Genomic DNA, 15,367 nt, shown 5'->3' with positions numbered 1-15,367 from the left:
AGAGTAAAGACAGCGCATTGTATGTGACTGTAAGCAGCTTCACATAAAGTTGAAGTGCAATTGCCAGGATGAAAAGCTGAGTTGGAGCTGGAATTGCTCCAGGAGCTGTGCATTCTCCTCTTCCAAGGTATATGAACAATTTGCACTGTACTGCAGATTTTAATCTGTGGCTTGGAGAGGCTTTTTGACACAGGATTTAAAAGTCTATGGGGTTTTGACTATTCTCTTCTGAGGTTAGTTTGTTAATTCTTTCCTGTTGCAGCCATGTCTGTGCACAACTACTAGGTTTTACATAGGTCTGAGGAGCCTCTCCTCTGGCATCACAGAGAGTACAGGAACCCTTTTTTTAAACTACTCTGTTATTTATTCTTGGCCCTGTTGGCCTAAATGATGCAAAGAGGTGTGACCTAAGCCATTCTTCAAACCCACATAGTGTTGGAGCAATTCAAAACTTGATTAACATACACCATAATGGGCATAAGGGACTTGGCCTCACAATGTGAGTCACAAATAATTCTTTCTTAGTATGTTCTCTCAACTCTGCCTACCTTTCAGTAAGCATGGAAAACACGCTAGGGATTTAGATAATACATTGCAGATTGGAAAACTTGTTTTGTCTTTATGAGGTAAAGATAATAGAAGGCATTCAAGTCAATCACAGTTGTTTTTGGGGTTTTTTTTTGCCTTTTATTAGCTGTGGAAGTTAGAACTAAACCATTCATGGGAATGGGAATGAGAATCTGGTCTTTTGGGGTAAACAATTAACAAAACATCGGAAGGATACATACCTGGCACAGCACTAGCCATATCTTTCCCAGTAATTTCAGGCTCAGCCACCTTTCTGACTCATCTCTGCTGAAGATGGTTGTATGGTACCTAATTTGGGGATTTTTATTCTGCAGCTAATTGAAGGGGCCTCCTCGGAACAAAAAAGCAGTCTTGGCATTACCAGTATGGACTACTATTACTATCTGAGTCTCTCTGGGTCCTACAAAGTCGATGACATCAATGATAAATCGGATTTCCAAGAAACACTGGTGAGTGTTTTATGCTATGATATATGTGGTGGATACATGTTCATTTCACTGTCCATTTGTACCAGTGACATTAATGTATTAATGTGGGAGGAGAAATTAATGTAGATGTAACTTACTTTAATTATATTTTACCCTGAGGAGGAGGTATGTTACCCTTAAGAGGTCCTATGTTGCAGCATAACAATCCTGAGGAGGTAGATACTTTGTATAGAATTGCATTCTGTTTTCTGTTTGCTCTTTTTCAGATGGGCACAAATTTAATGAAATTCGAGTGCAGATAATATGCAGTATGAAAAATGTGAAAATGCAAACATAGTGAGGAACTTCCATTAGAAGAAAAATATGAGTGTGCCCTGTTTTAGCTGAATTCTTAGTGGTGACTGATCTTCCATGCCTATTTAAAACAGTGCAACTGAAAGGCTGGGGAAAGGGAATTAGAAAGCATGGATCAGGGATCTTTATCCAGTGCTGTTGCCAGTTCATTGTGTGACCTTTATGCAAGTCATGTCAACTTGCTGATATCCTGTTATTAGAAATGTACTATTTAAAATAAGGGTATTAACACACCATCTTATTTATATATGTAGCACATTTAAAGGCTTAAAAAATCATTACTGTTGTTTTCTAGCTAATTTGGTGTTTTAGAAAAACAGTCAGTTGAGAAGACATTTTGTAAGTTACCATATACTCTAGACTCCAAAACCCAGTGTTGTTGTGGATTATTTTCTAGTAAGTGGCTGAAATTCACAGCCTAAGCCAGTCAGACTGTGCTGCTTTTTAGAGTCATTCAGTACAGCTTCACAGTTCTTAATCTAAGTGGATAAACTGTCTGTATAGAAGGAATAAAATAATTGTCTCTTCAGGTCATGGTTTCCCATTTTGCAGTTAAACTATTTATTTTTAGTGTGACGCTTAAGAGCAGGTCATTGTTTTTCAGTAACTTTAATTTTTCCAGAATTTATTTTGCTAACACACCTTCTAAATAGTGTAGATGCTTCTGTATTTAATTAAAAAAATACAAAAATATTGAAGTAGGACATCTGGTACCTTTTGAAACTTCGGTGCAGGCTGTAATTAAATGGATTGCCTTAGGTGTTTGAACTGTTTTGAACAACTCAAATTTTTAACATCATAATTTTAAAAGGACTTCTATGAAAAGAGTCATTGAACAGATTCTCTGACTGATTGGATTTTTTTTTTCTTCCCAGCATGCAATGAGTGTGATCGGGATCTTTGCAGAGGAACAGGCATTGGTGCTGCAGATAGTGGCAGGAATACTGCATTTGGGAAACATCAGCTTCAGAGAAGTTGGCAACTATGCAGGAGTGGAGAGTGAGGAGTGTAAGTACCTCTGGAAACTGTTACAGAATTAGCAATGGGTTGAAACCCAGATGGCAAATGTGAACTGCAATCTTGAGCTGCTTATCCAAACACAGCCCATCATTTCTTATAGTGCAAGGCTGCTAATTTAGATTCTTTTCCAAAACCAATGGTACCGAGGCCCCTCTTTTGTGTTGTACAATGCCACTGACTTAACAGCAGTGCAGTTTTGCATTCTGAATTTAAGAAATCCTTTTCCAGCCTTTGAGTGTGAAATAATAGAAACTGTGAGAAACACTTTCAAGCAAACTTGAACTCTGCTGCTTTCAGTGCATTGGCATGCATTCGTAAACACACCTGTTGGTTATGTGGTTTGTCTGACCTCAGTGGCACGTGAAAGCAGCTACCAACTTGTGGAGTATCCTTAGTCTCAGGTACACAGGCAGCACTCAGGCATATATATTTGTGTGTGTGTGTGTTTGTGAACATGCATCCAGAAGAGGTGCCTTGAAAATAGAAATTCAGAATTGAATTGGGATGCAGAATTTACATAATACAGTTCTGTTCCCTGACTCAAATTTCTCAACCCACACCTCATTATTAGCTGTATCTACTGTGTAACTATTTCCTCCTTATTTCCTTATCCCCAATGCACTGTCCTTGCATCCTTTACCTCTTTCTGCTGTTTTATATCAGCTAGGCCCACATCAGCAACATGTTGAAAGATTAATAGATCTTGAGTTTTAAACATTTTTGTCATGATTTATACCTTGCATCTAATGTTGATTTTATACTACCTTGATAGTTTAAGGACAGAGTGGATAAGCACAACATCTGTAGTAGCATATACATATCTGTTCTCTTAACTCTTATTTCATAATGGTCCTTATGTTTAGGAAAACTACAGTTTTTTCATTTTAGGCAAGTTAAATATGAATAAAGTATCTTGTGCAGTCAGCTTCCCACTCGACTGTATTAGTACTCTCCTGCTATTTGTTTTAAGAAATCGAGAAATAAAAAATACCAAATTTTAACCTTAATTTCTTAATTTGTGAGACTAGTAAGTGAACGGAAAGAGAAACATTTTGTGGCATTTTATACATCCAAAGAAAAGTATTGGGTTTTTTTAATATGCCTTACAATTCCAAATGAGCTACTATGCTTCCATTTAAATCACAGTATTAAATCTTTCAATGAAATCAAGACATTTAATAGCCAGACAAGATACAGAGTGTGTTGCATCAAAAAGTAACAAACTCAAAAGACATGAGTTGAAAATAAGATGGTAAATGCTATTTCTGTGATGAGCCATGTACACCATATTTCTCTTGCTCACTGGGATATAAATACAGAATTTGTGTATGAATAATACATTGAAAAAAATAGCAAATATAGAACTTATTCATAAACATACTGCATTTTAAAGAAGCCAGAGAAGAAACAGCAATGTCTAGTACAATTTCTGCATTATGAAGTTGAAATTTGGCTTAATTTCTCTTTCCATTAATCTTCCCCCTAGTTTTCTGTTTGTCCTAGCCAGCTAAATACTAAAGTGTTTGTAGCCTGGATAGCCACAAAAGATAAAGCACGATGAAAGACCACCACTTAGCCATGCTTTGCCTAAGTCTGAAATAATAAAAAGTTCAAGAATGTGGTCAACAGCATTCTTGTTATAATATAGTCAGTCGCAGAAAAACATGCAAAGGCCGTTCTTCAAGACACCAAAAACTCTAGTCTCTTACTCTGAGTCAGAATCAAATCTATACAGACGATTCTTGGCAGATATGTAGACATAGTTCTTCTTTAAAACTGCCAGTAATCACTCCACTATGTTACAGTGCTTGATTATATAAATAGTTGAAAAAAGTGTTCTCATTATTTATTCTAAATCTTCCATCTTGCAAATCATGCCAAATACTGCTTGTTCTCTCCTGGGTGCAGAAAACAATTTACACCATCCCTCTTGACACTTGCATTGTATTGAAAGATTTGTTTTGCACTTTCTGAAAACCAGTGAAGTGAACCTGATCTTTTTCAGCTTTTCTTCACAGGTTGTATTTAAAACTGTTCCACAGATCATTATTGATTACTCTTTGAGGATCATTTTTTCAATTACATGCATATCCTGCTTTGTAGTAATTTCTAGACAGTAACCAATTTCTAACTCGTTACTAGGTCCCTAACTAGGGAAAATCATCAGGCATTTTAAGGATGTGAAGTTATATCAAGTCATGCTCTGCTATTCTTCCTTTATAGTAAATCATTAGCACTGTGAATGAAGAGTTTCTGAGGTATGCATGGTGGTTCTTATCATTGTACTATCTTTATAAATTCTTACAGCAGTATTGGTTAAAGACTTATTCTGGCATCTTGACAGTACACGTGAGCATATTTATATTTGGTCTGTAATTCTACTACATTCTTTTCCATTTTAAAGCAGATGATGTTTGACCTTTTTGTGTGCTCTTCAACCTGATTTCTCAGTGAGGTATCAGAGATGTTGCCAGTGACTCAACTTTGGGTAGTTGTGTGGTTCCTAGTACGCTAGGGTAAACTTAATCAGCTTCCTGATGGTAATAAATCAGTTTTCAGAAAGCTGGGCGTTATTTGCAGTTTTAAAAATAATTTTGGATTAATGTTCTGAGGGGTTTAGCGAAATCATGCTGTGATGTTACAGATGTGTAAAGCACAAAAGGCTGCTGCCTTAGTGATTATTTTACATCCTCTTCACACCAGTAAAGTAGGTCTGAAAGCAATGGAACATGGAGGAAACACTGTTAAAGGATTATGTGGTTTAGTGGAGGTGCAGTACCAACTCCGAGTTGCCCTTGGGAGCTATTTCCATGTACTGTCAAGCAGTTTCTCTTTTTCCATTCCTTAAGGTGTGTGACACCTGCAGCTAACATCTGCACCATGTGCTAAGAATGCAGGGAATACTAGACTTGTGGCTGCTTATTGCACAGGTGTATTTTCTGCTTTACCTTTAAACAAAGGACACCAGAATTGGCAAAGTACTCCCAGCTAACGCATTAAAAAAAACAAAAGCAAAAAAAATGGCAAGGCAGTTGAAAACTTGTAATATCCTGACTTAGGAGAAGAAGAAAGGGAAAGATTATTAGGAAGCAGATAGCGTATTTTTAGTATATTTTAAACATTTCATGTTTTAACAAAAGATTTGCAATGGTGTCAATTTTATTTAATGTGTGAGCTCTATGTGTTATTTCCATCTGCTCCAAGAGTAATTTGTTTGAACCATATAGTTCTAAACTATGACCTAGGCCAGCATACATGTTCAAAGGACTGAAGATACAGAAATAGCTTGACTATTTTACTTCAAGGTGGTTTATCTTAATTGAAATCCATGAAAGTAAAGAATTGAAAATGTCCTTGGGGAGCTTAGGGAAGTTTTAAAGACATAAATCCCTCATTTTTTCTTTTTAAGCTGCATGCCCATGAGGTTTATTACCATTGATTGTTATTAGAGATACAGCTAATTTTTTTTCCCTTCATTCTATATTGGTTTAGTCTGTAAGTCATAATCCAGCAACCCCAGTCTCTCTTGCAGTTTTGGCTTTCCCTGCTTTTCTCCTGGGAATTAACCAGGACCGCCTAAAAGAAAAACTGACCAGCAGACAGATGGACAGCAAGTGGGGAGGCAAATCTGAGTCCATTAATGTAACGCTAAATGTGGAACAAGCCTGCTACACCAGGGATGCACTGGCCAAGGCCCTTCATTCCCGTCTTTTTGATTACTTGGTGGATGTAAGTTGGATTTGCTTGGTTCTTCTGAAGTATCAAACAAGTACAAGTACACTAGGAATGTTCCTTGCAGTGCTTTTCTTGCCCATTGTTTCTTTCACCCAGTATGTTTTTTTGCCTAAACCTTAGCAGCAGCACTGACCAGTGCAGTGGGAGCACAACCACAGATATCTAATACAAAGCACTGATTATATGACAAATGCTACATTTTCTTTTAAGCAAATGAGCTGTGCTTTCAGCACTGTCTCCTGCCACAACTGTCCCAAAGGATATTCTGACATCTCCTTCCTGACAGCATCCGTACTTCTCTAAGTCTTAGTTTCTCCTACATAGTTGAGCATTTTCAGATGAGCAGAATTAGTGGGTTGTGGTCCCCGCTCTCTTAACACCACTGTCCTGCAAAGAACCCCTTCAGTATCCTGATTTTGTGGCATTTGAGCAAATGGTCAAATTCCATTCTCCATGCTGAAGTACTCTCTTGTTCAGAATGAGACTCTGGGCTGGATTGGTGGGGTAGAAACCTTACCTTTGGCCACAGGTGCTGGCTAGATGAAGCAGAAGTCTCCTCTGTGGTGGCACTGCTAGTGTCTCCGAAGTCTCCCTCACCATGACTGCTCTGTAATTCCCACTCTGTGCTTCTACCAGCACTGTCTCTGCAAAGTAGAGAAATACAGAAATAGGTGAAAAGATCCATGGTACCATCTGCAAAATGCATCAAATATCAGACTTTCAGGTGTTCCTTTTTTGTTGTCTCCTTTTCTTTAACTGAGCCAGTTATACCAAAGGTGAAAGATTTTTACAAACAGTAGATCCAAAGGCTCACTAACCTGGAAAACAGGATAGTATACTGTTCATTTCCTACCTGTTAATAACACTTTATTAAAAAGGGAAAGTAAAATACAGTATTACATATATTTGTATTCTATTCAAATATGTTCTTTTTGAAGAAACCCAATATTTTTATATAAAGATTTAAGGATATGGATATATCTTTTAAATATATAAACTATATTTTATGATTTGTTTCTGTTTTATTAGTCCATTAATAAGGCTATGGAGAAGGACCATGAAGAATATAACATTGGTGTTCTTGATATTTATGGCTTTGAAATATTCCAGGTAGGGCAATGCAATACTTGGGGTATGAGCTGATCTGACCTGGGAGAGGTTGGTTGGTGGGTTTTTTGTGTTTGTTTTTTTTTTTATTTGGTTGTTTGGTGTTTTTTTTTTTGGGGTGGGGGTGGGGGGTGGGGGTGGGGCGGAATCCAAATCCTGTGGCCAGAATAAAAGCAAAAAAAAACCTCCAACCCAGCTTTATGGACATTGAGTTCTCACTGTTAATGTCTCACTTAATAAACACAAAATACTGAAGAAACTTCAAAGAAACTAGGTCATTGATCTTAAAAGAAAGATCTGAGATTACACAAAATGTCTATGAAGTCAGCAATCCATCCATCATTGACAGTGTTTCTTTGAAGCTTATTGCCAGTCTAAGAACTAAGAATTATTGTATGTAAAAGCATGAGACTAATTTTTAAACTGTTTCCTTTTCTATAGAAAAATGGTTTTGAACAGTTCTGCATCAACTTTGTTAATGAAAAACTACAGCAGATTTTTATTGAACTGACACTGAAGGCAGAACAGGTAACCAGACATTTATTATTTTTTAATTCATAAATGAGCTATTGCTTTTTCAATAGGTGGAAAAATTGAGGTTTCATCATCTGCTTACAATAAAATTTGCCTTGTTAAGCAAGAAAAAAACCCCAACCCTTTGTCTTTGGCTAACCCTAACACTGTAAACCACAAAAGCTACATTTTTTTTTTTCTAGTACAGTGGTAGAGAAGTGAGTCCCTCACATGTTGTACTAATGCAGTCATATGACTCTGCCCAGACTTGCTGCATATTCTGACTCACTGACAGAAATGGAAAACTGCAGCTTGGTTCCATCCCTGTGCTTTCATTGGATAGGACACACTGTTAAATGGGAATACTTCATTTCTTCCACACTATTTTATATATATATATATGAATGAAATAGACTATTGAGATAAATAAAAAAATAATTCTGAAAGTATGTGCAGTTCTCTGCTCACAGTCTTACTGCAAAATCTCACTTTACATGAATGTAAGCTTCTGCATGGGAGGGCAGACAGAATGTGGCTGAGACGGAAGCATTGCGTATGGTTTGAGCTCAGGCCTGGCACAAACTTTAGGACAAGGTTTTCAAGAATGCAGATACACAATTGCTTTTGTATAAAAGTAACTGATCATTGCAGCTGAGCACACAAATGACCTGCTACATGTCTAGCTGAACTCGTATTTATGCAACTCTGTGGGTCAACTTAATAAAATTTTAGGATAAATTTTTTCCCCAGTCAGTGTCTACATGTTTTTATGGTTACAGTAATTATGTACAGAAATAAAAAGCAGAGCTGTGTCTCCATTTCAGGTACACTTCTAAATGGGTTGTTTTGGGGATCTGATCATATGCCTGTCACAATCTCAATTTTTAAAATAGATTTGGATATGCATGCTTTGGTGCACTGTTAAGATACTGTAAAAATCACTTTCTTACTGTTTGCGAAGTGCTTTGACAATAAACGCACTGATTAATTATTCCTGCTCTTCTCAGTGACTACTCAAGGGCTATGAATGACAAAAGAATGTGTGGGGAGAACAGAGAAGCTCGTAGGCAGGAAAGAGCTAGATTTAACTATCATTAGGGTCATTTCTCCCACCTGCCCCCAGTCATAGATTTGACAAGTCTTACTGAACATGAATAATGCAGAGTTTGTGTATACATAGTGCATTCTAAATCTAGTACTATATCCACAGTGCAAAAGAATACTTGCATCTTTCTTTTTACTTAACAGGAAGAATATGTGCAAGAAGGAATTAGATGGACACCAATAGATTACTTTAACAACAAAATAGTGTGTGACCTTATAGAGAACAAAGTGGTAAGTATTTAGAACAAACAGACGGGAAAAACAACAAGATTATTCTATAAAATATTTGGGCAACTGCTTTGCTGTCAAGAATGTTCATAGGAAAAATGCAAATACTGTTGTTTAGTTACTGAGTCATACAAAGCCTATATATAAATCTTACATAAGATGTCTTGTAAGAGCTGTAAGATACGTAATCTAAGATCTCAACCAAAAAGAGATGTGTGACTAAAAAAATAAAATGATGGAAATTTAAATTTTATCCACCTAAATTTATCATGAACTTCATGACATGTCCTGCTGTATATCAGATAAGGCTGTGTCCCTGGGAGATGTATTTTAGTTTGGGGAAGCTAAAACAGCAGCTTCCTTTGAGGTACTGTCACTACTTAAGTATCACAGAATCACAGGTTGGAAGGGACTTCAGGGATCATCTAGTCAAACCTTTCCAGGAAGAGCGCAGTCTAGACAAGATGGCCCAGCACCCTGTCCTTGAAGGTGTCCAATGTGGCTGAGTCAACCACTTCCCTGGGGAGATTATTCCAATGGTTGACTGTCCTCACTGTGAAAAATTTCCCTCTGGTGTCCAATCGGAATCTCCCCCAGAGCAATTTGTGTCCATTCCCCCTTGTCCTCTCCATGTGAGTCCATGTAAAAAGGGAGCCTCCATCTTCTTTGCAGCTCCCCCTTAAGTACTGGTATACAGTGATGAGATCCCCTCTGAGCCTCCTTTTCTCAAGGCTGAACAAACCCAGTTCTCCCAGCCTATCCTCATATGGCAGGCTTCCCAGTCCTCTGATCATCTTGGTGGCCCTTCTCTGGACCCCTTCCAGCCTGTCCACGTCCTTTTTGTATAGCGGGCACCAGAACTGTACACAGTACTCCAGGTGTGGCCTGACAAGCACTGAGTAGAGTGGGATGATGACTTCTTTCTCTCTGCTGGTGATGCCCTTTTCAATGCAACCCAGCATCCTGTTGGCAGCAGCACACTGTTCGCTCATGTTGAGCTTCCTGTCCACCAGGACCCCCAGGTCCCTTTCCACAGAGCTGCTTTCTAGCCAGGTGGATCCCAGTCTGTACTGCACTCCTGGATTATGTTTTCCCAGGTGCATGATCTTATGCCTGTCCTTGTTGAACTTCATAAGGTTCTTACTGGCGCACTCCTCTGGCCTATCCAGATCTCCCTGCAGAGCAGCTCTCCCTTCTGGAGTGTCTGCTTCCCTCCTCAACTTGGTGTCATCAGCAAACTTCATCAGGCTACACTTGATGCTGTTATGCAGATCACTTATAAAGACATTGAATAACATTGGGCCCAATATTGATCCCTGGGGTACTCCACTAGTGACAGGTTGCCATTTTGAAAAGGATCTATTTACCACCACCCTTTGGGTGTGGCCTGTCAGCCAGTTCCACTGCAGAAACAAGCAAAGAAGTAGTATTAGGAAGTATTGTAGATAGATTTTGTGTCTTCTCTTCACAGAATGTTCTGCAGTTTTAAAGTCTTTATGTTCTGATTTGGGGTGACAACCAATGTTGAGTTGTCCTTTAGGACAGAAGTAGGTTGTTTTTCAGCTAGTTCTTTGTCTTCTTATAAGCCAGATAGTTTTAATGATAGTTGAAGTATTACAGTGACTTGTGCATGAATGCATATCAGATTTTGCCCATCTCTTCTCTGTATCAGGATAACTAGGAAGAGGATAGGATTTCTGTCACTGTCTTAGATATTTAGCTCTCAGTTTGTCAAATTACAGCATGTGAGTTTAAATACTTACCCCAGACATGGGTTTATTGTTTGGTGGAATGAGAAAGAAGATTTGTGAAGGAATTAGAAACTAAAACAAATGTCGGGTGTTTTGGGGTTTTTGTTTGGATTTTTCTTTTTAACAGCAATCATTGTTTTCCCCATCATTTCCCACTGTCACGATCATTACACAAAGTGTCATCTCTCCTTAAACTATTTACTTACTTGTGTACAAATTAATCTCTACTGTGAACTCTACTGACTAGGGGGAGGGATTCTTCCTGCTGTGACTCTGCTCCAGTGTTTTTGTAGCAAAGGTAATCTTCTGTTTTGGGGGGTGGGGGGAAACTGGCATTGTAGTTTTTTTTCCTCAGTACTTTTTCTATTTTTGTTATTCTTCTCCAATGCATTAGAGTCCCCCAGGGATTATGAGTATTTTAGATGATGTGTGTGCCACAATGCATGCAGTGGGAGAAGGAGCTGACCAAACACTGCTTCAAAAGCTCCAGATGCAGATTGGAACTCATGAACATTTCAACAGCTGGAACCAGGGATTTATCATTCATCATTATGCTGGAAAGGTAATGTGGAAAATCATCACTGAACTGTGCATAATGTATTTAAAAAGAAAAAGAACAGAAATGAAAAGAAGGGGAAAGCCCAGTAGAGGGCTGTTTTGATTTTAAATAGCCAGATTATCTCAGGAGATAGTGTCCTCCTTCCACAATATAGGGAGCGTAGAACAAATATGCCCTTACATATGTCCCTTACTTAGGAGAGATGGTTCTGGGCCTTGCTGCTATCAAACATACTAACCAGAACTTAATATTAAATGTAATAAATAAATGCTAATGTATTTTATTAATTATAATCTTAATTGTTGGTTATAGTAGCAGTAAACTTAAAGAATTCAGATTAAAAATTATCCTTAGGTGATGATTTAAAAATGGGAATATAATGTACAGTTCTGTCTTCTTTGGGTTTATTTCTCAGCCTATTCATGATTTCCTGCAGTTATAGCTTGTAACAGTAAACCCTTATTGTGCAAAAATTTTTCTTCAATAAAATTCAGTATTAAATTGTTTTCTGTTGTATTCCATTCACTAGCTCAATAGCAGTCTCTTTCACTGAATTTAAATATATGGATTAAATTCCTTTATGTTTGTTGTGAAAGAGTTAACTAATAATATATGCAAGGATTTAGTGATCATTGTAGTATCTTTAAGTTATACCAGACTAACCAAAAACAGAACAGCTACTGATAAGGACAGAATTTAAATTTTCTTTAATTATTGTGTTCTCAACTTACCACAAACAATCAATTTCCACCTTGGCCCAGGTATCTTATGATGTGGATGGATTCTGCGAGAGAAATCGGGATGTTCTTTTCATGGACTTGATTGAACTCATGCAGAGCAGTGATTTGTACGTAAGCAAAACTTGCTTAAAGCTAGGAATAATATGTTAGTTGAGATGGATGCAGAGGGCCTGACTTCTCTACTTCACAACTTGTGAACTCATTTGTATAAAAGTGGAAATAAAACATTGCTGCAGTAGAATAATATCACTTGCATTATACTGATGTTCATTTTCTGCAAATCTAGATAAGTAAGGTACTGCAGTGTCAGAATCAAATGGTAAAATGACAGCCATTTTTTTTTGCCTCAAACAAGACCATGAGTGATTTGGCATTCTCTCAGAACAGGCACTGTTTTAACGTATAAAGTAACATTTTTTTGTTATGTGTTTTCATTAATTGATGCTTACCTTTTAAGTGCATGTTTCTCCAAGTCTAGAAGTCTGGTATCATGTCTTCCAAGGCTCACTAAAACAACAAGGGATATCTATGAGGAATGAAGCTCATGGAAAGTACTAATCGTAAAATAGATTTGATATAACTCCAGATTAATAGAAATATCTGTTTATATTCTGCTCAAGTATCAACTTTTTCAGCATACTCCTTGACATTATTGAATGCATTGAATTGTCCTTCTATGCCAACACTATTTTATTAATTCTTTCCTAGGCCTTTTATAAAGGCTCTGTTTCCTGAAAACCTTCAAGTGGACAAGAAAGGTCGTCCTACCACTGCTGGCAGTAAAATCAAAGTATGTCTAGTTTTGCTGTGTTAGTATGTGCATATATGGGTGTGTGTGTATTTATGTAAAGAAAAAAAAAAGTAGTCTTTACTGTTTTTTTTCACTCTCCAGACATTTTTAAAAGACAGACATCAGGAGTATCTTGATTGCAAAGTTATGCATTGTTTCAGCTGTTAAAATCATCTTTTGCCCAGCACCACTGTTCATTAAAATGTTTTTCTCAGCTGCATTGTACAGCAGTGAATTTTCCAAATGAGCAATTGATAGTAGTGATAATAGTACTTGCATGTGCATAATGAATGAGCCCCTTCACGCAGCCACTTGATGTCCTACAGTAACTACAGATAACTGGTCTCTTTATAGTGCAGAAGCAGCGTGGGCCTGATCTAACACCCACTGAAGTCAACAGAAGTCTTTCTACTGACCATAATGTGTGTTGAATAAGGTGGCAAGTGTTAGAGGCGAGCATCTTTTTGGAGACTAGTTGTAAAAGATACGCTTAGGTTACGCACTTGCAGACTTCGGAAATTGATATTTTATCAACCACTTTCTTCATATTTCACCCTGACAGTCAAGTTCATCTGATGCATTCCTTGCCACTCTATATAATATTTTAAATATATTACATAGCTGGAGATAATGGTGCCTTCTATTTACTGATAAATTTTTCATGAGGTGCATATTATCCCAAGACACTTTGGTTGTTCTGGACAAAGACCAAAGTCAACTGGATCTGGTCAACTGTATCATCAGTAGATGACTGATAATTTTTAGAATGATCTCACAGGATTCACCCTGTTCAGCTCAGATCCTGTTGTTTTCCCTCAATTTTACAGAAACAAGCAAATGATCTTGTGGGCACCCTGATGAAGTGTACACCCCATTACATCCGCTGCATCAAACCAAATGAAACAAAGAAGTCTCGAGATTGGGAGGAGAGCAGGTATGGATGAGCAGAACATGTCATAAGAAACAGTGCTAATAGTCAAAAAAGGCCACAAATATTAATAATTTGTAATCACACAGCCTGCAGACAAACAGAACTAGATACTCCAAAACTTTAGAAATTAAATCTGGCATGACCTCTCCTAAACTTTGATGATAAGCTGTGGTCATTTGGTATAAATCAGAAGTTGGTATATGCAGTTCTTAGCTTTTCTCGTATCAGTTATGGATAATCAACATTTGCATAACAGTAACACAATCAATATATTAAAGACGCAGTTCTCCATGCAGAAATTGCACACCAAATGCATTAGACATAATTTCTAACTTTTGCTTTATGCTTTGAAAACACCTTCTATTAGGTAGCTAAAAAGCCAGGAGGATGTCTATGTCTGCTTCTATGTATCAAACTTACCAAAAAGTCTCTATAGTCTATAGCCAAGAATGTGGAAGGTTCTTTTTTTACTTCCTGACTTTTAAGTTCCATTAGCCAGCTCTTTAAAGAGAAGTCACTAGAATATCATATTGGGTGGTTATATGGACATTAAATAGATGTCTAAATCATCAGTTTGGTTTATCACATGTGTTTTAAGGCACCTTTAACTATATGATGCTTTATAGCATCTTCCTATTATCTGAAAAAAGATACTCTTCTTTTTTGCACTGAGGTAGGTGATCAGTACAGTATGTATACCATGTGAGGTCCTAATATAGATAACATTTGTTACTATATACCAAGCACTTTTTGTAAAGTGCTAATAAAGCAAGTGGTTATTTTTATCACAGTGAAACAACTTGCAAAGTCTGATAAAAAGCATTCTTGACCATATCAACAACACAGCAGACTTCACTTCCTGCCATTTGGCATGCAGATGTAGAGTACTTACAGAAGCCACAATTGGGACTGCTCTTGAAAGTGTCATTTAGGTCTTGGCAGTAAATGTAAACCCTCTTTCTCTAGCTTTTCCACCCCTGAAAAACCTACTATGCAGTCCTTAATTTTCCACTGACACTGGGAACCAAAGGAGGAAAGTAAGTGATCCTGGAAAAAGCATCTAAAACTTTTAACTACAAGTTGAGGAGTTGGTTTTAAAATCAATCATTTACGTATTGTAAAACAGGCCTGTTATTGTGGAAGGTGTTGCTAGGAGACCAATGAAACAAACAAAAAAAACCATAGTCCTGAGAAAAGGTGAGCTTTCAGGAAACCCCTCTTAGAGCAAAAATGGGCAAGATTTCTTCCTGTTTTCCCATAATGAGGAGGATTTTTGGCAAATGCAGCAGCTACTGGTAACAAATGAAGTACAAAGGATTGCATACTGTCAAACTCAGACACAAATGGGAGTAGTTTATAATGCTAATCCTTCATCCCTGTTTAAAAACCCTAACATTCTCTCCCATTTCAAACTATGATTTCCCATATATTATACTAGGCCCTCACATAGGATACATATGCTGTAGCAGTTAGTGACATGTCTAGAGGAGAGAAATTTATGTGCATATGACAAATCAAA

At 37.4% G+C, this 15,367-nt stretch overlaps 1 protein-coding gene across 2 annotated transcripts in view; it reads left to right on the top strand.

The window, feature by feature from the left end:
- MYO1E (myosin IE) overlaps positions 1 to 15,367 on the top strand; it is a 99,324-nt gene that overhangs the window by 51,035 nt on the left and 32,922 nt on the right. For both annotated transcript variants that reach the window (XM_064456514.1, XM_064456513.1), the window contains exons 8-17: positions 903 to 1,037; positions 2,246 to 2,378; positions 5,923 to 6,119; positions 7,155 to 7,235; positions 7,674 to 7,760; positions 8,994 to 9,080; positions 11,223 to 11,390; positions 12,149 to 12,234; positions 12,836 to 12,917; positions 13,745 to 13,851. In XM_064456514.1, coding sequence (XP_064312584.1) covers positions 903 to 1,037; positions 2,246 to 2,378; positions 5,923 to 6,119; positions 7,155 to 7,235; positions 7,674 to 7,760; positions 8,994 to 9,080; positions 11,223 to 11,390; positions 12,149 to 12,234; positions 12,836 to 12,917; positions 13,745 to 13,851 — 1,163 coding nt within the window. The remainder of the gene's footprint in view (positions 1 to 902; positions 1,038 to 2,245; positions 2,379 to 5,922; positions 6,120 to 7,154; positions 7,236 to 7,673; positions 7,761 to 8,993; positions 9,081 to 11,222; positions 11,391 to 12,148; positions 12,235 to 12,835; positions 12,918 to 13,744; positions 13,852 to 15,367) is intronic.

Source organism: Phalacrocorax carbo, chromosome 7 (assembly GCF_963921805.1).
Source record: "Phalacrocorax carbo chromosome 7, bPhaCar2.1, whole genome shotgun sequence".
NCBI lineage: Eukaryota > Metazoa > Chordata > Aves > Suliformes > Phalacrocoracidae > Phalacrocorax > Phalacrocorax carbo.
This window is presented reverse-complemented; position numbering and strand designations above follow the sequence as displayed.